The 23,763-nt window shown below is 42.8% G+C and overlaps 1 protein-coding gene and 1 long non-coding RNA gene across 3 annotated transcripts in view; one reads left to right on the top strand and one right to left on the bottom strand.

The window, feature by feature from the left end:
- LOC149469522 (uncharacterized) overlaps nt 1-23,763 on the top strand; it is a 141,114-nt gene that overhangs the window by 114,268 nt on the left and 3,083 nt on the right. The window contains exons 6-8 of one of the 2 annotated variants that reach the window (XR_016311559.1): nt 9,158-9,246; nt 22,005-22,058; nt 22,872-22,982. This is a non-coding gene — a long non-coding RNA (uncharacterized LOC149469522). The remainder of the gene's footprint in view (nt 1-9,157; nt 9,247-22,004; nt 22,059-22,871; nt 22,983-23,763) is intronic. The other variant, XR_016311558.1, reaches the window with a different exon arrangement.
- Nucleotides 8,990-23,763, bottom strand: part of LOC149469521 (uncharacterized) — a 113,370-nt gene continuing 98,596 nt past the window's right edge. The window contains exon 10 of the mRNA XM_089669084.1: nt 8,990-13,115. Coding sequence (XP_089525210.1) covers nt 12,925-13,115 — 191 coding nt within the window. The 3' untranslated portion in view covers nt 8,990-12,924. The remainder of the gene's footprint in view (nt 13,116-23,763) is intronic.

Below are 23,763 nucleotides of genomic sequence, written 5' to 3'. Positions count from 1 at the left end.
ACAGTGTTTCATTCCTCCTACTGCATTCTCCAAATCCCATTACATAGCTTCTAGCTGTCCCTCATGAGGATGGACTCTAGACCTTGACAAGAAAATTTACTTTTTAACTTCTAAAACTGGTACACTACACCAAACCTCCTGTCCAGTATCTACATTGTTGCTCATTGTCAAAAAGTTGGGAAGTGTGCCCTTGTAATGGTCATGTAGGTGGAGCTGAGAACTTTGAGTTCCTGACCTGGAACAAAAGTGCAGCATTGAAGTCAGAGTTCCGCATAATTTTTGGAATCCATGACTTAGAAAGCTGCTGGGTCAGCAAGATAGCCACGGCTGTTTTTTTGCCCAGCAAACATGGACCGTGGCAAAGGGCAGCAGAAGGGACAGGGGTGGCACACAGCCATCCATAAGCCATGTTGCTGATGTCAGTAACTCATTTCTGTGACTAATGAAAGTTTCCAGGCGGCTGTACTTCCTACCAGTGCAATCTGTCCAGGTCTTCATTGTTGCTGGTATTGTATAGTTTGTGGGATTGTGTAGGTTGTACTTTCAGCTCACCTACCCTGGGCCTCCGACAGCTAGAACTAGAACATAGAGAACTGCTAGCAGAGTAAGGCACCCTACTCTGCTAGTTACTGGTTCTAGGTGATGCAACTGTTCAGCTTCTCTGCTTGCAGACTTGGCATGGCTTGTGCGACATGTCTGATCTTGTTAGTTTGATTATTATTATTATACAGTATTTATAAAGCGCCAACATTTTGCTCAGCGCTGTACATTGTAAAGGGAGAAAGAACATTGGACAGTACAATAACAATACAATGTGATACACGAGGGGTTCGAGGGCCCTGCTCTTTCGAGCTTACAATCTAGGAGGGAGGGGATAGTGGTACAGGAGGAGATAGCTGTGGGGGATAGAGTGGTAGGAAGAGTGGAGGAGGTCGGCAGGTTAGCAGGGGGTCGGGTAGGCTTCCCTGAAGAGGTGGGTTTTCAGGGTGCGCCTAAAGGAGAGGAGAGTAGGTGATAGTCTGATGGGTTGGGGCAGGGAGTTCCAGAGGATGGGTGACACCCTGGAGAAATCCTGGAGGCAGGCATGGGAGGAGGAGACCAGGGAACTAGAGAGAAGGAGGTCTTGTGAGGAGCGGAGTATGCGTGTTGGGTGGTACTTAGATATTAGGTCGGTGGTAATTTGGGGCAGTATGGTGGACAGCTTTGTACATCAGTGTTAGGATTTTGAATTTGATCCTTTGTGCAATCGGAAGCCAGTGGAGGGATTGGCAGAGGGGGGTGGCGGAAACGGAGCGGTTGGTAAGGTGAATGAGTCTGGCTGCCGTATTCAGGATCGACTGAAGCGGGGATAGCCTGTGGCGAGGCAGGCCAGTGAGGAGGGAGTTGCTGTAATCAAGTCGTGATATGATGAGAGAGTGGATGAGTTGCTTATAATAACACTTACCTGGACAAGGAGGAGAGCAGGTACAAGAGGGTTGATTGGGGACAGGAGGTACAGATCCAGACCCAGTGAATATCTAGATGGCTAGCATTTTCAGAAGGAAAGGACAGATGTTCAGAATCTTTCTGCTAGAGTCTGAGACATTTAGAGCTGTTTAGACCTATGCATCATGGTAACACGTGGTAAAATATATCATAAAGTTACTACAATTTAGAATGATACTCCAATGCACCAGTACAGTAGGTGCCAAAAGACTGCTGCAGTGATAGGATTCTTCATCTGTGGTATAGCCACGGATGGAATTTTTTCCATGTTGGAGCAAATTAGTCCTTGCTTTTTAAGGGGTTTTTCGGCTGTGGGTCTTAAAGAAAGGCTAAACATTTTTCCATGTTGTCATGTAACAGCAAAGTGACCCTCTTCTGTGTAATGTGGAGTCCCAGCAAGTGGGGTTGTATCAGCTAGAACAGTAACATCAATCCATTGGTGCCCACTGCTCTAAGCATTGGTGGTGGGGGAGAGATTTCCCTACCAACAGCTGCAGAAGTATCACACTTGCACTGCGGATCCAGAGCTTTGCAGCCACATTATTGCATAGAAAAACTTGGAAAAGGGGCGTTTACATTGTGCGTTATGCTAAAATGTATGTGGGGCGATAGGGAGCACTGGAGAGGTCTACAGGAGGATTATTCTTTAGCCTTTCCTTCTACTTTGAGTTTGCAGGTTTTTCACTTACCGGTATTTAATTTTTTTGGTTTATGATAGTTTTGTTTTCATTTAAGAATTTATTTTTTGTCTTTTGATTGAACTTGATAGACGTGTGTCTTTTTTTAATCCTGATTAAATATGTAACTTTGCAGTACACCGCAACACACTTGCCGTTGTCAGTGATGTACTACATTAAAATATGCTGCAGGTCCAGTTTTTGGTCTGCTGCCATGTTTAAGCAGCCTGTTCAAAATAAATGGACTACATTACAACAAAGCACATTCAATTTGTTCTCAGTGTTGCCAACCACCGATTACTTTTTTTTACTAACAAAACATGATCAATTTACTGACTTAGCACATTTATTACTGACACCCGGAAATATGACAGAAACTTCAATAATTAACTAAGACCATCAATATATAACATATAGGGAAATGACGGATGGGCAGGAGCTCTCGTTCTGGGAGGACATCATATGATGTCCTACCACTCTAACTGCACATGCACGACCCCTCGGACACAGCAGATCATCAATCGCCGTAAAGATCCGATGACGGCTCTACCATGTGATCAGCTGTGTCCAATCACAGCTGATCACATGTAAACAGGAAATTATTATTTTTTTTATATAGCACCAACAGTTTGCTCTGCGCTTTAGAATGCCAGTTATCTGCAATACTCTCCTCACGCTGACAGCACATGAGGAGAGGAGTGCCGGTAATCGGCATTCCTCAGAGGGGACATCTACACTGATCATCAGGGAACGGATCATCAATGCAGCTCCATCAGTGCCGTCTATCAGTGCCCATCAATGTCACATATCAGTGCCCATCAGAGCTGCCTGTCAATGCCCATCAGTGCCATCTGCCAGTGCTTCCTCATCAGTGTAGTCTATCAGTGCCAGTCAGTGCTGCCTATCAGTGCTCATCAATGATGCCTGTTAGTGTCCATCAGTGCCGCTCATCAGTGCAGCCTCATCAGCACACATCAGTGAGCCTGGGTTCACATATGTGCGGTATATCGCATATGATTCGCACAGGAACCACACCGCATTCCTGTGCAAATCACATGCGATTTGTGTGTGGTGCGATTGGAGCCATACATTCTGTACAGCTCTAATCGCACCCGCACCAAAAATGTGCAGGACCCTTTTTTTGGTCCGCACTAGACTCGGATCGCATGGGTATTCACACCTATCCAATTCTGCACACTTTTCCAATTCTGCACATCGCACCATGTTTTGCGTACTGCTTTCGGGGTGTTGCTAACTTAACACACACACCCGCAGTGGTTCGCAAGAATGGGGTGCGATTCTGATACGGTGTGGAATTCGCACTGAAAATGCTGCAAATTCCACACCACATCAGTGTGAACCAGGGCTGAAGGTGAAAAATTACTTATTTACAAAATTTTATAACAGAAACTAAGGAAAAAACGTTTTTTAAAAAAAATCTTCAACCTTTTTTAGTTTGTTTAATCACATCTGAGTTTTTTAATTTTTGCTAAATACCCCCAAAAGAAAGCTCTATCTGTCTCAAAAAATTATAAAAATTTTGTTTGGGTACAGTGTTCCATGACCTCTCAATTGTCATTCAAAGTACGACAGCACAGAAAGCTGAAAATTGGCCTGGGCAGGAAGGGGGTGAAAGTGCCCAGGAGACAAGTGGTTAAAGGCTAAATTCAGCATTTAGGAATACATAATAGATGCACATAAAAGAGTGAAAGTGAGCGCTTTCAATAAGCACCTATTGCACTACAGGTAACCAAATAAAATCTCAATCATAAATATAAACAAAAACGTGCATCTATTATATAAACAAAGTGCAGCACTAATAAATAGATAAAATAATAATAATGTTCATATAATTAAATAAATAGTTCTTAAGGTGACAATCCATGGATATAGTGTCAACTGCGGCAATACTTCAATGCTTGTGCTTTGAAAAAGTGGGGTAAGAATACGCACTCACCAGATGCGTAATTAAATTACGCATGTAAATCAATCAACAGAGATCCCCTTAAAGGAAGCAGATTAGGCCAGGTAAAGGATTATCCTCCCTCTGGGTGGTGTGTGGTACATCAGGCACTTCTGGATAGTATAGGGATCCAGTCAGCCAGAGGTCCTCTTTAGGGGATGGATGGGTATAGCAGCCTATGTAACAGGAACTCCCTCCTCTGTATACTGTAGTGGATCACGGTTCTGGGGTGGGCTCTAGAACATCAATGACAGCTAGATGATCCTTCAAGTGGGTGAGCACTGTCATGTTCTAGAGGCTGCTAGAAATACAATGTGGAAAATAATATATGACTTTATATTTTGACCATAAATACATTTAAATGAAGAACATATTGCACAGTAACGTACCACAAAAGTGTGAATTCAGCCTTACTCTTACCTTTCTTCCTTGTGCAGCCTTGTGGAAAAAGTAGAAGGACTTGGGGTAGGGTGTTATACGGGATAACTGGGCCGAAACCACAGTTATCCTTTAATAATCGCAAATCTCCAGTTTTGTCAGGTGAAAAACATCCTTCCAGATCAACCATATACATGGCAATGCTTATAGTGAACTTTAATAGACTCCTAAACAAGGTGGGTTAGAACAGTGATCTACTCTGTATACTGTACTGCAAACCAATCCACTCTGCACACTGTTCCGCACACCCATCCACTGTACTGCACACTGATCTATTCTGTACACTGTACTGCACACCGATCCACTCTTCACACTGTTCCGCACACCCATCCACTGTACCGCACACTGATCTATTCTGTACCGCACACCGATCCACTCTGCACACTGTGCCACACACCCATCCACTCTGCACACTGTGCCACACACCCATCCACTCTGTACACTGTGCCACACACCCATCCACTCTGTACAGTGTGCCACACACCCATCCACTCTGTACACTGCCACACACCCATCCACTCTGTACACTGTGCCACACACCCATCCACTCTGTACAGTGTGCCACACACCCATCCACTCTGTACACTGCCACACACCCATCCACTCTGTACAGTGTGCCACACACCCAGCCACTCTGTACAGTGTGCCACACACCCAGCCACTCTTACAGAGAGGTATGTAGTGTATAAAGTCAAGTGTATGTGTTATACTCTATAGAGTGATGTTTGTGTTGCATTGTGTACAGCAGTGTACAGAGTGGATGGGTGTGTGGCAGACTGTACAGAATGGATGGGTGTGTGGCACACTGTACAGAGTGGATGGGTGTGTGGCACACTGTACAGAGTGGATGGGTGTGTGGCACACTGTACAGAGTGGATGGGTGTGTGGCATACTGTACAGAGTGGATGGGTGTGTGGCACACTGTTTTACAGAGTGGATGGGTGTGTGGCACAGTGTACAGAGTGGATGGGTGTGTGGCACACTGTTTTACAGAGTGGATGGGTGTGTGGCACACTGTTTTACAGAGTGGATGGGTGTGTGGCACACTGTACAAACAGTGTGCCACACACCCATCCACTCTGTACAGTGTGCCACACACCCATCCACTCTGTACACTGTGCCACACACCCATCCACTCTGTAAACTGTGCCACACACCCATCCACTGTACAGTGTGCCACACACCCATCCACTCTGTAAACTGTGCCACACACCCATCCACTCTGTACAGTGTGCCACACACCCATCCACTCTGTACAGTGTGCCACACACCGATCCACTCTGTAAAACAGTGTGCCACACACCCATCCACTCTGTACAGTGTGCCACACACCCATCCACTCTGTAAAACAGTGTGCCACACACCCATTCACTCTGTACAGTGTGCCACACACCCATCCACTCTGTACAGTGTGCCACACACCCATCCATTCTGTACACTGTGCCACACACCCATCCACTCTGTACAGTGTGCCACACACCCATCCACTCTGTACACTGCTGTACACAATGCAACACAAACATCACTCTATAGAGTATAACACATACACTTGACTTTATACACTACATACCTCCCAACTTTTTGAGATAGGAATGAGGGACACCTATTAGCAAGGGCATAGGACATGCCCCCTGCCACACCCCCTTAAAGGAGAATTCTACAAAAAAAGATTAGTTAAACCCACAAGAGCTTTTTTTTTACCACTACAATTCATTTATACTGGCTTTTGAATGCAGCAATTTAGAAATTTAGCACTGGGAAACACCTTTTGAAAGATAAAAAGTGCATTTTATATACAACTATATAGATCAGACCAAAATGAGGGACAGAAAGAGGAGGAATAAGGGACAGAGGGACTTTGTTCCAAATCAGGGACAGTCCCTCGAAATCAGGAACAGTTGGGAGCTATGCACTATACTGTACTGCACACCACTTCACTTTGTATACTATGCTGCATAATATACATTGTACCACTTCACTCTGATGTATCTATATTCTATATTAATACAGTATATGGATCAATTTAGAAAAAAATGTGCCTAGGAATGTCTCAACATTTATACAAGTTTAATGAACAATACCAGTCATGTGTGTAATATGCGTGTAATAGTTTCTTTGTTGTCTTTCACAGGGCAAACATTCTATCCTCAGATAAAATAGCCAAAAAGAGCATTTAACCATGAAGGTTAACATCCACCAATTGATATAATAGCCTAACACTATAGGCTAAGAACATTCAACCAGCAGGGGGAAAAAATATTTTTTCGGGGGGAGTGTACAATCTATGGAGAATCCTGTGCAAATCATTGGACAAGTGAACCTCCAGCTGCATGGTGAAGTGAAACATTTTGCACTGGTATTATTACCCCTCTAAGGGCCCTTTCAGATGGGACACAGTTGGCTGCATTTTGAAATGCACTCCAACTGCATAGACAGTCCAAAATCTAGGCAATCCTATAGGCATAGTTCACACCACTGCAGTGTAGTTCAGCGCACTGCAGAAAAGTAAAGCATGCTGCAATTTTTCACACCACAAACGTGCAAAAACACATGAAAACGCACTACAACGCATCACAGTGAACATAGAAGCCCAAGGAAAGAAGAGGAAGTGGCCTCACAAGTCAAATGTAGATAGAAAAGTGCACGTCAGCTGCATGTAAAGCATGTGTTAACTTCATGCACAGGTACAAGGAAAAAACGCGCAGTTACATGCAGTTTTGGGTGTGAATGGGCCCTAAATGTGACAGCTTTCCCTGGCTGTTGTGGAGCCAGCACCAGGAAGGGACTCATCACCGCCCAGCACATTCAGCCATTGGATGGGGATTCCTGACTGGCAGGTGAATCTAGAAAAAAAACATGGTACCCCACCCAAGCTAACCAGACCCTTTTCTGAACATGCAGCCTGGGTGGCCAGGAACAAGGGGGAACGAGTGTGTGCTCCCTCCTACAGCATAGGCCACTTTCCCTCAACATGGATAGGGGGATACCTTTCATGGGGGGGACCCATGGTAGAGCACCTTATCCCCATATTGATCCCCACAACTCTGGCCTAGTGGGTGCTGTGGTCTGCAGGCAGGGGCTTATCGGAATCTAGAAGCCTGCAAATAAAAAGGGTCTTTTAATTTTAAACAAATGTCCTACAATGTAAATTCACCGTCAGTCTTAATGTCCAGCAATGCAGATCCACGTCAATCACGCTCAATGCCTCCTGACCCACCAAAAGGAAAAGAAAAATTGCCACCTGCTGACACAATCAAATCCATTGCTTGACTCCGGCCACATGTCATCTTCCACACCCCACCACCACAGTTAAAGCAGAGGATGGAGTCTCCCAGGTGATGTCATCGACCATATATGGGCATGACCATATTTGGTCAATTACATAACTTGAATCCGCAAGGCTCTGGTATAGAATTTGAAGGGGGTCCCACATCTTTTTTGTGATGCTCCCCCTTAAAATCCATAAAAGGCCTTGTATGAATTTTGGGGGTACCCCACCCCTTTTTTTTTCTATCACCGCTGGTTGTTTACATTCATCTGAATGTCGGAAATCCCCAGTTGACAGTTGAATGTGCCGGGCAGAGGGAAGTCGTTGGTTTTTAGGATGCTGGCGGGTGCTGGCTCACTAACAACCAGCAGCAAGCTGTCACTTTTAGCAGTCATAATAATAACGCAGGTAGACTTTCACTTCACACTGCAGGTGGAGGTTTGCTCAGCTGAACCCATTCATTCGGCTGTTCATACAGGAATCTCCAGAGACATAGTGCAAACATCAGCCTTAGATTATTTCCCCTGCTGGTCGAATGTTTTTAGTCTATAGTATTAGGCTGTTTTCACTATTCGTGAATGTTAACTTTCATGTTTGAAATGTTTTTTTATTTTTCTTATGATAGAATGTGAGGGAATATTACATTTGCCTGGTGAAAGGCAACAAATAAACTATTACACACACATTAGGCCCCTTTCGGATGGGCGGACCAATTAGGTCGACCTGTCAGTTTTATTAGACAGACCTGATCGGACCCTCTATTATCCTCTATGGAGCAGCAGATGTAAATAGACTTGTGACTGTTTACACCAGCCTACATCCGATCCTATCCACTAAAAACAGACGGATGGGGATCCATCTCCCGTCTGTCTAGCAGATCAGGTTGGATGGCAGTTGGGTGTAAAGGATGGACAGGAAGTCCATTTACATCTGACCGCCCAGGGAAGACAGGGGGCTGTGTCTGTGTCCGCTCTGCATAAACAGAGCTGAAACAGGCCTGTCATCCACTTGCTCAGCAGGGATCATCGTTTTGTCATTATTGCAGTGTGCAGTACTGCAGTGATATTGCGAATGTTTTGTGAATGAATAGTGAATGTTTGCTTTTGTTGGTCTTGTTGGCTCATGTTTGTAGTATAATATAAAGAAATACACAAAGTGTTAAAAAAAAGCCTTTATTTAATTTTTAGATAACTTTGACATACCTTGTACCAGAAATTAAATTTTTTGAAACAAGATAAAAAATTGCAAATTTTCTTTACCTTTTTAAGTAATGCTAGTTATTACAAATCAAACTAGGAAAAAAAAGTTTTGTCTTTTTGCCTGCAGATTGCATGGAAAATGAAATACTCAGCTTGAGCGCAAACTACTCCATTGCTTTACCAGTCCCAGTGAAAAGCATGTGACAGCTGACTTGGGTGAGTAAAAAATTAACTATTAATGATATTTTTTTCGTACGTTCCAAGACACAGAGCATTATCATATTCATAACGATAGGGTTGTGCTGGCACCTTCTGGTGATTGGACACTGGGAAAAAAAACAGGAAGTCCCATCTTAAATAGAACCTCTCCCTGCTAGGCCAGGCTTCAGTTTTTTGTTAGTGTTTCCAGTCACAGGCTTTGAAGGCATGTTTATTGAAACCAGGGTCCTAAGGGACAAGGGTTTCTCACATTCCGTTATTCCGACCTTGCTTAAGGCTAAGAGACAACTTCCAGGAAGATTTATAATATGACATGGAAAGCTTATTTTTCTCAATGTTAGGCTCGACATTCAGTCTCACAGGTATGTGGGTGAATTCTGGCCTTCCTCCAAGGAGTAGATCAGGGGCTGGCCTTAAGCATGGTCAAGGGTCAAATTTCAGCCTTGTTGATTTTTTCAGAGACTTGTTGCCTCACATTCTTTAGTGCAGGCTTTTCTGTTCAAGGCAATAATACACATTGTTCCACCATTGACTCTGTGGAACCTCAACCTGTTACTGTCAGTATTGCAGAAATCTCCATTTGAACCCATCGGGGATATTTCTTTGGTCCTTCAGACTCCGGTGGTTATTTTTCTGGTTGCCATTTCTTTGGCTTATAGAGTTTTTTTTTTTTTTTCTTTAATTGGCTGCTTTTTCCTGGTTTTCCACTGTGACAAGGTGGTCTCAGCTGTCCCGTTTGCCTCAGATGATTTCTTTGTCAACCAGTATACAGTATTGTGTTACCATCCTTTTTTTCCTAACCCTTAAATTGTGGGGGACAAGGCTTTACACTGGATATGGTACGTGCTATCTGAACTTGACTGATGCTATTTGACAGTCGGATTCCCTCTTTGTGCTTTCTGGGAGCTCAAGGAAGGGTCATACAACTTCAAAATCTACTATTTTTTTGATAGATACCAAACCTTTTTCTGATTAAAGCCCATTCTGCTAAAGGTACTGGTACCTCCTAGGCTAGTCATCATCAGGCTTTAGTAGCTCAAGTCTGTAGAACTGCTCCCTGGTCTTTGGTTTATACTTTCACTAAGTAGGTGTTTTGTGCCACAGAGGATGCATCCTTCAGCATGTTTTGCAGGTAGCCATGTGAGGTTCTTACCTATTCAGGGTTGGTGTTTGCCTGCCATATGCCCTCCCCTCAATTCATTGCTTTAAGACATCCCCTATTGTTATGAATATGAAGATACTCTGTGTCTTGGGATGTTCAAAAAAGAAAGTCAGATCATCATAGGACACAGAGATCCCACCCCACTTCTTTTGTGGTTCATGGCTTGCTACAAAAACTGGAGCCTGGCCTTACAGGGAGGGGTATATCTGTGAGAGTTCCTGTCCTCTTTTTGCCAGTGTCTAGTCATCTGAAGATGCCAGCCTAACACTATTGTTATGAATATGAAGATGCCCTGTGCCCCATGATGTACTCAAAGAAAAAGATTTTACAGATAAACCAAAAATACGGCTTTCACTATTTGGCATTTGTTGGGAGTGTGGTAGGAAGTTGATAACTTGTCTGGAGATGTGTTATAAAGTGCCAGGATTCTCCCTGCCATCCACTTCCCCCCTCCAGTATGGTTTATTTAAAAAAATAAAGGAGGAAGCCGGGGACAGTGCTGGAGCATTTAAAGCATTAAAGGATAAGTTCATCTTTATGCAAAAAATAATAAATGCACTTTTTTTGCAGGTTTCTGGAGCCTGTAAAAGCATTGCATCAGCAATCAGCAGATTGCTGGTGCCATGCAGGTCTCCTGCAGACCTGCCAGTATATCTGCTTGCCCCTATGGGATGTAAAGGGAAGCAAATATACTAACAGGAAGAATCAATGAACTACCACAGCGGTCAACAGCACCGTTGTAGTTCACTGAGAACTACAAGCCGACAGCTGTAACGACTGTTGAAACTTGTAGTTCATTCGCAGAACACCGTGAATGAATGACATGAGCGAGTGAAGCCCCGCACGACGCATTTTTCTAAATTGTGGCAGCTAGCGAGGAAGAGAAGATCCCCTGCTAGTTGTCACAACGGGAAGCGGTCTGTTCGTAACATGTTACACCCTGAATATGGGTGTGACATAATGTTACGAAAGGTGAACTATAACCCTGTTCACACTGAATGCAAATTGACATGCGATTTGCAAATCACATGGCGAGTTGCACTCTAGTGTCCGCAATTACAGCGGTCAAATCAGTGCGGTTCCGACTTGGTTGGAGCCGCACCGATTTCCAAAGTAGTACATGCACTACTTTTGGTGTGATTTGCATAGACAAATGTCTTGCAAATCGCACCTGAAACCGACAGGTCACCAACTTTGAAATCGCGTGATTTCACTGTAAGTCGCACGATTTCAAAGTCCGGTTTGATGTGACCGGTGGATTAAACTTATCCTTTAAGTACCATTTGAGGTTTTTTTTTTTTTTGTTATATAGGAGAGAAAAAATTTAGTTTTGCTTTAAATATTATTATAATAATTATAGCACTGCCTTTCTAATGTCCCTTAGCAATATATAGTAAGGTTACACTGAATACATCAATAAAAATATGGTTACTTTCCTTTTGATGGATACATAATGAGTAAATTTTACTTAAAAAGGTATGCATATTACAAATATAATAAAATATATCACTGTCACAGCACTGTGTTTGTCTGAAAACTGAAATTACTATTAGCACTGTGTTATTTCTTTAATAGAAAATACTGCATAGCAATTGTATCCAGCCCTTTTCTTTTTATATGGTAAACAATGTAATTTTGTAGTACATGTGACTCCATAATGTCACCAGCCATACAAGCTGTACTTACAAACAGGTCAATTTCACCATGTAGTGACAGTTACTCTTTCAAAAAGAAAAAGAAAAAAAGCATGTTAAATTATTTACATGTCTTAGTGGATCGCTCGATATAAATCTGATGAGTTCAGGTAAGGGTGGATGCCAGGGAGCTTATCATTTATTCATATCTCTCATTGACTCCACTGCCAAGGTTCCTCCAAAAGTTCCCCTGTGCCCATCAGGAAGTTTTACTTCTCCTGCTGCACTGTCTATAATTTGGGGGCTGCAGGAGGAAGCAAAGCCTTTCTATGACAATATGCTGCTTCTGGACAGCCTGGTAGCAATTACACACCATTTCAGCCAGCTGTAAGCCCTCCCCTCATCAATGATTAGAAATGTAATCTCTGCTGAGGGCATCACATTTATAGGCTGTAACCTTCACAGAAAAGGTACTCCTGCAACTCTCAATGAGAAAATCAGTGTCATGTGTACATACCCTGAAGGTATGTAGGATTGCTGGTTATTTTACATCATCTGGAGTCTATAAAAAGGGGGCGTTGCATGCTAGTCATCTATAGATGTGGGATGGCACTGTAAAAGTGGTCTGTCAAGACATATCACTGGTCTAATCTAAATTTTTAGTCAGATACAGCTTAGATTTGATAGATGTGGTCACTCAGCATGTTTGGTGATCCCTTGGTGCTCAGAATTATAAAGGTTCTCACCACGGAATGATTCAACCCATCAATGACATGTCTGACAGCTGACTGACACGCAGCAATCTCGGTCTCTCCCTTAGCCTAAGTGACATATTAGTTTGAATGGATAACTAGATAGATGGACCCTATGATGATGCACTCAGAGGCCAGGAGCCAAGGGGAGCACACGAAGGAGGACACAGCTGCTTTCTTCCAGAAGAGATTGGATTTCCTCCATGCTTAGGTCCTTGGCTTGCCTCCGATTTATTTCTAGGATTTCATCTCCCACCTCCAGGACTCCCTGTGGAAATGATGAGGTGAAGGCTCCGCTCAGCTGAACCACGAACAACCCTGACAGGAGGTGAACAAAGAGTATTAGGACTGGTCGAATAGCTGTCAAAGACAAGGTCAAGAGGTTAGACAGTGAAGTAGAAAGAGAGAAGCATGAGTGTGTGTGCATGAGGACTCCCTTGTGTGAAGTAGCCAACTAGGACCCCAGAAAAAGAGGAGCTCACATCTAATTAAGAAACAGTTTTGTTTAAAATAATGAGCTGGTGAAATTACTAAATACAACCAATTAACACTTAGACATATTTTCTTTACATTGGAAAAAAGCCAAAAGGGAGTTCAGTACCCAGCCTTCCTACCATACCATTTCTATTTACAAGACCGCTCACATACTGTAAACCATAATAGCAGAATCTCCTATTGCATTCTGGAAGTATAATGTTTTTTTGCTGGATCAGATCCGTTCAGTTATGACATGCTGGGAAGGGTTGCCACATCCTTTGTTTTTAATATCAGCACACAAAGGGAATTTATCTAGTGCACAATATCTATGGACAGAGAGGGTTGCTATGTATACTGTGATTTTAGATGGAAGTATTGCCGTACAGCAAAAATAGGTTTAAGCTCTGCTAACCATGAGTGTATAAGTTACATGCTTGTGCCGCTCCCACTTGCTCCTGAAGAATTCCTATTGGAGGAAACACATTGGATGTGTCAACTGATGCAGTCACATGGTTTGGGTGATGTCATCGTGTATGGCAACACACAGATCCTGCTTCTGTGAGCAGTGTGTGTATCTGTTGGATGCATGCCTGTTATCCATGTGCTGGTAGAGCACAGTTCCCTGTGAGCTTTACCATTGGTTTTATTTGTTTTAATACAATTGTAGATTTACACTATGCTGGCACTCCGTTTGTGTTTTTCTTTGGAGTTGGCTGACCATTAAGATTTGAAGAATGGCGTCTCTGAAGTTGTAGGCTCTGGTGACTCTGGCAAGATAATGGATTGATATCAACCTTAGAAAATGTGTGTGATCCGGCCACAGAGTGATATCTGACCAACCTATAGTTTGGTGGTCAGAAGGTCTGGTGAGTTTGAATTTCAGCAGTGGTGTCCTCCATGGCAGGATTACTTTGAAGACAGAGTTATATATGAGCACCTCCAGGCATTTTTCTGTTTTATATTTCACTTTGTTGAAGATAATACCTTTGAGAATTTAGTATTCAGTTTATTCTCTGTTTCGTATTTTAGTTAGGTGTGTGACACTAAATTTTATTAGATAATAGGCATATTTAGTGGTGTGTCAATCTTTTCTGTATTTGCAGTTGGTGTTATTCATTCACTGACAAAGCTGCTATTATATAGGGGTAATTCTGTGCCAAACACAGATTGTCTTTTCTTCTTATCCTGAGGAAGGTGATGTGAGGGATCTCGTAAAGCAAATCTATGGCCAGGCTTTGGACTTTCAAATATTTATATATTCTATAAGCAGTAAAAACAACTATAAACTTATATTTACTGCTTGTTCCGAGTACGATCTCCTACTCAAAAATCCATAGGAACCACGAGTTTGCAGAGTGCACGCCCATTTGGGATGATATTTGACAAGCGGCCAGGCAATCCAGCAGATTCTTGCTGAATCAAGAACAAGTTAGTATAAGACTGAGCTGAAGCATTGGGACAAAAGGTGCTCTGATATGTGTTCCTACACCAAAGTTGTCATCACTGACTTATACAACTGCAGCCACTGTGGAGTAACTCACTTTCAAAGTCTGCAGTTCAAGCTTTAGCTGGGGGGGGGGGGGCATTTACACATATTCCCAGCAGTTACAGCAGCTGGGAATGCGTGTAAATGGAACTGATCTTGTAACTGTTCTTGGACCCCCGAAAGTTACACCTCCCATGACCCCCTGCCATGCCACCTGCATGCCAGAGTAGAGAGAAGAAAGTCCAGTTGCCATCTTGAATGTGAGGTCAGCAGATTCAGAGCTGCAACACTCTATAGAATTCAACTTCACTTCTCCCCTAGAAGCCATATGAAAGGTACTATGGGGAGGTCAGGGAAGGAGTGTAAGAGCTGGACCAGCACAGACAGTAGTTAGATACTCACAGAAAAAGAGTGGGCTATAAAGTAAAAAGTGGGATGGAGGTGGGCTAGCAAATTGATTCCTTCTGTCAAATATTGCAAGTGAATAAAAAACAATATAAATAAAGAAAAAACATTGAGTAATGTTTTAAAATACTCTATTTTTCTTTGATTTTACCTGTTATGTGACAGGGTCTCTTTAAATTGGAATCAAATCCAGGATCCTGGCACTGCAAGGCCACAGTGTGAACCTCAATACCAAACCTTAAACATACACCATATTGCCAAAAGTACTGGGCCAGCCCTCCAAATCATTGGATTCATGTGTTCCAATCCCCTCCATGGCCACAGGTGTATAAAATCAAGCACCTAGGCATTTGTGAAAGAATGGGTCGCTCTGAGGAGCTCAGTGAATTCAAGCGTGGTACCGTGATAGGTTGCCACATGTGCAATAAGTCCATCCGTGAATTTCCTTGTTACTAAATATTCCACGGTCACCTGTTAGTGATATTATAACAAAGTGGAAGCAACTGGGAACAACAGCAACTCAGCCACCAAGTGGTAGGCCACGTAAAATGACAGAGCGGGGTCAGGACATGCTGAAACACAAAGTGCACAGAAGTCGCCAACTGTCTGCAGAGTCAATAGCTAAAGACCTCCAAACTTCACATGGCCTTCAGATTAGCACAACAGCAGTGCATAGATAGCTTCATGGAATGGGTTTCCATGGCAGAGCAGCTGCATCCAAGCCTTATATCACCAAGTGCAATGCAAAGCGTCAGATGCCGTGGTGTAAAGCACACTGCCACTGGACACTAGAGCAATGGAGACGTGTTCTCTGGAGTGATGAATCACGCTTCTCTGTCTGGCAATCCGATGGACGTGTCTGGGTTTGGTGGTTGCCAGGAGAACGGTACTTGCCTGACTGCATTGTGCCAAGTGTAAAGTTTGGTGGAGGGGGGGATTATAGTGTGGGGTTGTTTTTCAGGGGTTGGGCTTGGCCCCTTAGTTCCAGTGAAGGGAACTCTTAAGGCGTCAGCATACCAAGACATTTTGGACAATTTGATGGTCCCAACTTTGTGGGAACAGTTTGGGGATGGCCTCTTCCTGTTCCAACATGACTGCACACCAGTGCACAAAGCAAGGTCCATAAAGACATGGATGAGCAAGTTTGGGGTGGAGGAACTTGACTGGCCTGCACAGGGTTCTGACCTCAACCCGATAGAACACCTTTGGGATGAATTAGAGTGGAGACTGTGAGCCAGGCCTTCTCATCCAACATCAGTGCCAAACCTCACAAATGTACTTCTGGAAGAATGGTCAAATATTCCCATAGACACCTTGTAAACTTTGTGGACGGCCTTCCCAGAAGAGTTGAAGCTGTTATAGCTGTAAAGGGCGGGCCAACTCAATATTGAACCCTATAAACTAAGGGCCAGTTCACCCTACAAAAATGCACTGCTGATGCATTCCGGATATGTTTTTGCTTACAGTTCACACCACATGCAGTTTTGATGTAGTTTGCCATGTTCCAGTATGGTTCTGTGCAGAAAAAATTCAGCATGTTCTACTTTTTTTTCTGCACCAGAAACTGACTGGAACTGACCGCACTGGTGTGAAACGGCCACTGGAATACATGGAAAACACTGTGCATGCATTTTTGATGCAGAAAAAAGCACACTGATCTGCATCTAGTGTGAACTATCCCTATACTACCCCTATAAAGGCGTTGCAATACTTTTGGCAATATAGTGTACCTCACTATGCTGGCTCATAATAAATAAGCACGACATCACAAAAAAAAATATATTCATACCTGTGCCTCTCTTTTCCTTAAAAGAAAGTGGATAACATGTAAACTAGCATCTCTCTGAAACCAGCACCCTCAGTCCGTATGTCTGTGTCCACCCCCTCCACTACACTGTGTTGAATGACAGCATTGCTTATGTAAAGGAAATCACGGGCAGCTCCACTCACCTTGGGAGCTGATCTCATTTCCAGGGTTAGTTCTATTTAGCAAAGACATACAGAGGAGGAGGCATAACCATACACACGGACAAAAATTCAATTTTTAGAATATATATTTTTCTGTTGGAGGCAAGAGGACAGCATAAAAAGTGTGCTCTGAAATGATAATGGATTTATGTTTATGTGGTCACTAAAAACAAACTGAACTTAGTCCTTCTTTAATGATCTGGAAAATTACAGAGCATACAACAGAAAGGGAGTGTTGGTGGCACTGAAATTCTCGGTGGCCCAATTTTGTTGGCTTATTTGGATCACTTTTTATATTTAGTTTCCAATTCCCAAGATAATCAGTTTTATTCTTATATCGGTTGTTATTGTAGTCCTTTTAGCAGCTTCAACTGGGAATCCATGCCAGCAGCCAAGATCACAGCCAGGCAGCAGGTATTTCAGAGAAAGACAAAGGAAGATTGTATGAAATTCTTTAATGTCCTTGAGTGCCGCCAACAGCTTTGTACCAAGCAATTGAGGGAAAATTATATGAATGAAAATCCATCCCATGTGAAATGTGTAGTTAACAGTAGTTAGGTTGTGGTGTGACAAGCTTGGTTTCTAAAGGCTAAGGTCACCTTTAAAAAAAAAATCCATATATTTGCAGATAATAAAAAGTACATTTATTATTCTTTTTACTGGTGCAATGTCAGGCTCCTGCAGACAGCTTTCTGCTCATTCCTGTGCACGGTCTTTCTGGTTGAAAGCTATAGGAAGTTGAATGAACTACAAGAGTGCTCATTAGTGTCCTCATAGTTCATTGAGAACTACAAGCTGTCTGCCATGGTGACTGATGAGCCTTGTGTTTAATTCATTCACAGATTCCTGTGAATGAGTGACATGGCTGTGTGGGCGGCGATGAACTCCCAGCCGCTCTTGGGTGGGCTGAGGGAAGGTGCAAAATAGTACCGTGTTGCACTTTAAAAACAGGGTAACGTGTTACTAAAGGTAAACTTCTCCTTAAATTGCTTTTTTACTTTTAGTGGAGGCGCACTTCCTGACCTCCCACTTCAGTGCTCTAGGTTGGAGTAGCTGAGAAATGGCCACACCCCTCAGTATAAATATCCCCACATTGGGCGTGTCTGATCAGGCTTGCTGGATTACAAAATGCACTGGGAAATGGGGTCAAACTGTGCTGCTTTTGGAGCGCACAAAGATATTTAGACACGTTGGGACTGATTTACTAAACACAGAGACTGTTTGCTTTCCAAGGGAAATTTCCCCAGAGCTTAGTGAATGAGTAAAAGCTCTGCTTACTCCCATCCAATCATGTGGTAGGAAAAAGGTTTTTTTTTTCTTTTTTAATTTTCTTCACGCATGACTGCAAAGTGAAATTGCATCACATTCACTAAGCTCTGGGGAAAATGATCTTTCAAAGTGCAACTTCCTTGTAAAATGAATGTCCTATTTGCCTTTTAATACCTCACACCCAATACACCTTATAACAGGACTGTGAATGTCAGACTATGGAAATGAGTGCAATTTCAGAATGAATAGTCAGACTTCCAGCTATGGTTAAATGTATTTACATACCACAACTCCGGGAATATAATTATGAAAGTACAATCCAATCAAAACTAAAATGCAGCTTTGAGGTACATGATGGAAACAGAGCCTAAATGCTCCATATTTTATTTGTTACAAGTTGGGCATTGCTGTAGTGCACCAGCTGACTTTGCAGCCTTTTGTTGGTAATCTGAGTCCCCTGCTTGTGATGCAATGGAACTGTTCCCAAACACACCCGATACAGGCCCATTGCTGTCTCCCATGACCGCCTGATGGTAAAATGGCCAGGACTAAAAAGTTTGTCATAGCTATCAGTCGGGTTCAAAGCTGCCCTGGAAGTCTGAATGTGGGTAGAAGCAAAGGTGAGGAAGTTATACTGAACAGGTTTCAGGAAATACACTCCAAGTTACTCTTTGAGGTTCTTTCTGAATTCTGGCTGCAGTAGGGTACAGCTAAAAATGTGTAAAGACACCAAGACAATTAAATCTATGTTCACACAGTCACCTGCTCACCTGTCACATTTTTGACCCTGTATATAGTATGACATGCATATTTTTGTACAGCGATGGGTCATTGCTTGAAGCATATGTCAATGGCCATAAAGGAGTAAGGACAGCATGTAGCCCTTCTCCCTGAACATCAGCCCAGTTTACGTAGCTCCTATCCATACCCTGCTCTGCTCCTGCATTATCTGCTGTCATAGCAATGTACAGACTTCATGTTTAACAGTGTTCTTCCTAATACCAGCCTTTAATAGACGTTTGTACTAACAAACATGTATTCATTAAATGCCAAGAATGCATTCTGTCCCTAGCAAGAAAGATAAAAAGTTTAGAGTTTGTATTCTCTCATGAATACAACAGTGTGTGTATGATTTGATTCTCAGAATACCTAAGCAGCAGTAGGCTGATAAAAGCACTAAACATATTCTTCCTAATACAATGGACAACAGAACGAATGGTTTGTTACAAGTGGCGTACACAGGTGCAAACTACAATGCGGCTGCGGGGATTTGAATTATCTGATGTACGGCTTCTGAATTTTTTTTATCTGGAATATATGGTAAGATTTGTGGCATTGGTTAGTTTCTGATACAACAGAAATACAGTATATCAACGTTTTCATTTTCATTACAATTTCTGCTTAAGATTTGCATGTTATATTAATGGACCCAGCAATGAGCTGTGGTAATAAGGAGGCAAATATGTGGCGTTTAAAGCTGAACTCCAGGCAAGTACAGTAGCTGAATACACAAATTAAATACATACTGTATATAGCAGCTCTTTTACCTGCTAGGAAATTTGTATTTCTGTCCATCCAGTCCTGAGACTTACTCTGCTCTGCCGCACTGCACAGTGTTGTATGGCAGGGGAGAAGACCTGATTTTTCATGCTGCATTTAAAGCTGAATTAATATCAACTAAACAATGTTTATAAATGGACCCCCAGGAGGTTTATGCCATATTTGTACTAGTATGCACCGCAGATGTATGTGTCATACAAAGCCCTGCAATGCTGTGCTGTCAGTGCTTCAGCTGGTCCCGGGCGCTTTCATCTTCACCTAGTCTTCCTTCAGGGTTTGCCCTGTTCTGCTGCTTGAATGGCCAGGCCGCGATGACATCACTCCTGCACATGGGAGTCACTTCATCATGGCACTGAGCGGTGCAGTAAATGCACATGCGAGGCTTAGTGTACATTACCGCTGACAGGCCGGGAGAAGCATTTATGACAGAAGAGACCACTAGGGTCCTAAAGTATCCTGTGCACTCTGCATTGTTATGTCAAGGAGTCTTATCAGCCCTGCCAAGTTCTCCTTTGGGAACTACAGGACACCTCCCCTGGGCCATGGTGATGATGCGAGCAGGAGGTGTTCTGTAGTCCTAACACACGTCCTGTACTTGAGTTTGGATACACTTTAATCTGTATCTTTTATATCTACCAGAAGTTCACTTTTAACATTTTACTTTTTATTCCTGAACATAATAAAAATCATTGCAGAGATATAAATTCCCTTAAGGATAAGTTTACCATTTGAAAAAAAAATTAGAAACATACATTTGTGCATTTGTTTTCCTGCAGACTCTCAATATAGCTGCCTGCCCCTACCTCGTACAGCCAGGCAGTTACCTGAGAGCAGGAAGATCAATGAACTACCAGAACCCATACCAGTACCCTTGTAGTTCATTGAGAAGCAATGGCTGACAGTATTAGTAAGCATTCAATAAAAGGAAACTGTGAATGAATGAATGATGTGGCCATGTGAGCAGAGACCCGCATGGGTGTGTTATTTTCAAAGGTGTGGGGAGAAGCTCCCTGCCCGCTGTCAGAAGGAAGGGAGATTGGGGGGGGATTGAGGTAGCAGATGCTAAAAATGTTCTGGAGGTGAACTTATCCTTTAAATGCATCAAGGCAAACAAATGAATATCCGTTTTTGGACAAGCGGCCTGTGTGGAAAACATACAATCCAGGTTACAAACACCTGCCAAATTCACCCAGATCTTCTGCACATTGGTTGGCAGTTTTTCTTATTAGAAATGTTTTACATGCCAAAGAATGTTTTTTATAGTCTGGTAATCCAGACACTTCTATTATACAGTATATCCACAACCTCAACCCCCTCTGCAGCAGCAGCACAGTTTGGTTCAGGACACTCCAGGGAATGTGTGAGCAGATCAATGAGCTACTCCTTCTGCTCACTCTGCTCTCTCCTGCTCTCAGCATGTTCCCTGTTAGCACATGTGAATGCAGCAGAAACGGATTAGTTGTTAGCAATGCCCCACCAGTCTTAATGCTGACAGGCATTAAAGGAGATTGGTATCAAGACAGATTGAGCCACCCACACTGGCTGCATTTAAAATGATTAATGGTCACCTGTCCTGCTGCCTGGGTTGCTGATCATTCCTTGATTGTTCAGAATTTGTCCAAAAGACTAATGTAAGTGCTACCAGAAAAAACAGAGCATGCTAAGAGACCCAAATCTTGTCTTGTGAAACTGTTGGATTATTGGTGGCTGAGCACCAGCTATGCAGGTAGGGCAAAGCCGTTTAAGTCTGAGGGCCCCAAATGGCATCCCATGGCAGCGGCAGCTTGTGCATATGATGGCCACTGCTGTGAACCTCTTTGGTACCAAGATGGCATAGGGAGCCTGATCAGCAGGGCGGCACCTAAAGTAGAAGGAGGCAGTTAGTTTGGCTCCAGGGTAGGAGAGAGAGCAAGGGTTGGGGAATGCTTGGGACCAATTGGTGGGGAGCCAGAGAAGCTGGAGAAGAAGTGGGTAGGGCTGCCAGTTGAAAGGCAGAAGCAGCATTTTCCTTGAATAAATATTTGTGTGTTTTTTCCTTTCAGAATTATTTCACCATGATGTTGGAACCTGTTTGGTGGATCGAGGCACCTCACAAGGTAGATTCAATACCCTCTCCAGGCTGCAAGTGGGAATGAGTTCTGGCTGTGCGGTAGAGTTCTATCACTAGAGCAGAGAAAGGGGAGGCAGAGACGGCACATGGCTGGCACAATGGACAGTCTAAACATTTTTAGGAAGCTCCAAGTCCCAGGTGGCAGTTCATAGTGACATTAAGATTTGACAGTCTTCATTAAGCCCTAATTTAGGTCTCATAGAATCTCATTGTAATTCTAATAACATCCACTGCTCAAGCCCTGAGAAAGGGAGATGCCTTTCCACTGAAACACATTGGCTGTATTTGAAGCTCTTAACCAATGAGGATCTCAGAAAAACGGAATGATAAGAATTGTATTACCCATCCCAGAGTTTGTCATCTGCTGTGTGTTCTTTTTGGGAGGTAGCAGCCTAGAATCAGAACAATGTCCACCTAAACTATACCTTCATTTTGGATCTACTCCCTTGAAGGAAGGCACACTTAACCAAGGCTCACTTAAATCAGACAGCGCTATCACACACACATCAGACAAGTCTAAAGAAGAGGGTGCATCCTAACCTCCATATGCGTGGCCTGATAGCAAGTGGGATCAGCTACATGATGGGACCCAAAGGGGACAAGAATATGTTTTAGTGGTGATTGAAGCTGCCTGCATACAGACTTTGGAGGAGTCAGAGAGGGCTTAACTGGGTTATCATTGAGTGGCAGGTAAGGTGCCACGATCTGTGGTACAGTTACATATTGTTTTTTAAATATGACTTTTGTCTAATAAATCCCCAGAATTTTATGCCATAATGTCATTGCCCTTTATTATTAGGGTGCCAGCTTGGAAAAGGAGGAGGAGTGGGGCTATCTAGGCATAAATGAATCTTTCAGGGACAGCTTCACTGCAGTACAGGAGTAATCAGCAATCTGAACAGTAGGAGAGGTAAGTATAAGGGAACAGTCTACACCTTTCTGGTTGTATGCATATACATTTTACATGCATTTTAGGTGTTTTTACATGTGTTACAAGTTAAATCTAAGTAAAGTGCATTTTGACAAAAAACCCATCAAAGATGCTACAAGCAGGATTTTTATACAACTCCTGAAACGCATTGGTGCGTGAGTACAGGCACCTCTAAGAAAATATGTTCCAAGTGCAGACTGCCGCCCTTTCAAGGTAAAGTCAGCTTTACTGTATCTCTTATAAAAATGGTAATACAGATGCACTTTGTTCATGAAGAGTCACCCATAGCTATCTTTATAGAAGTGGAGATTCAGGAGATCTCACACACATTGGTCTGCTAACAGATGCTTTAGGAAATGCAGACCACTTATGCCATGATGTATGTTCTATGAAAAATGGGCAGAGGCACTTAATTCGTGAAAATGTTAAGTCTGGGACTGCACAGTAATATTACAACAAAAGTTGGTTAAAGTGTTAAAAGGTCATCCACCCAAAAATTATATTTTAGTTCTTATATGTCTTGGATAATCCAAAAGTGATTTCTGCCCGCCATAACTTCTGACTCTTTTCCAAGGGAATCCCTCCTAAAGACCAAAGTAGCACACTAAGGGGCTCAAGTTCAAGTATCTCTTCAATAGAATTTGTGAGGAATAAAAGAAATGGTCGGGTGGTTTAACTCTCCAGCATTTGGAAAAAAGGCTAAAAAGATTGTTTTCTTTAATTGGTTAAATTTAGTGATGTTAGCAGATCCTCATCTCAT

The sequence above is a fragment of the Staurois parvus genome, unplaced genomic scaffold (assembly GCF_062004578.1).
Source record: "Staurois parvus isolate SC_StPar_1 unplaced genomic scaffold, SC_StPar_1.0 ptg000068l, whole genome shotgun sequence".
Classification (NCBI taxonomy): Eukaryota; Metazoa; Chordata; class Amphibia; order Anura; family Ranidae; genus Staurois; species Staurois parvus.
This window is presented reverse-complemented; position numbering and strand designations above follow the sequence as displayed.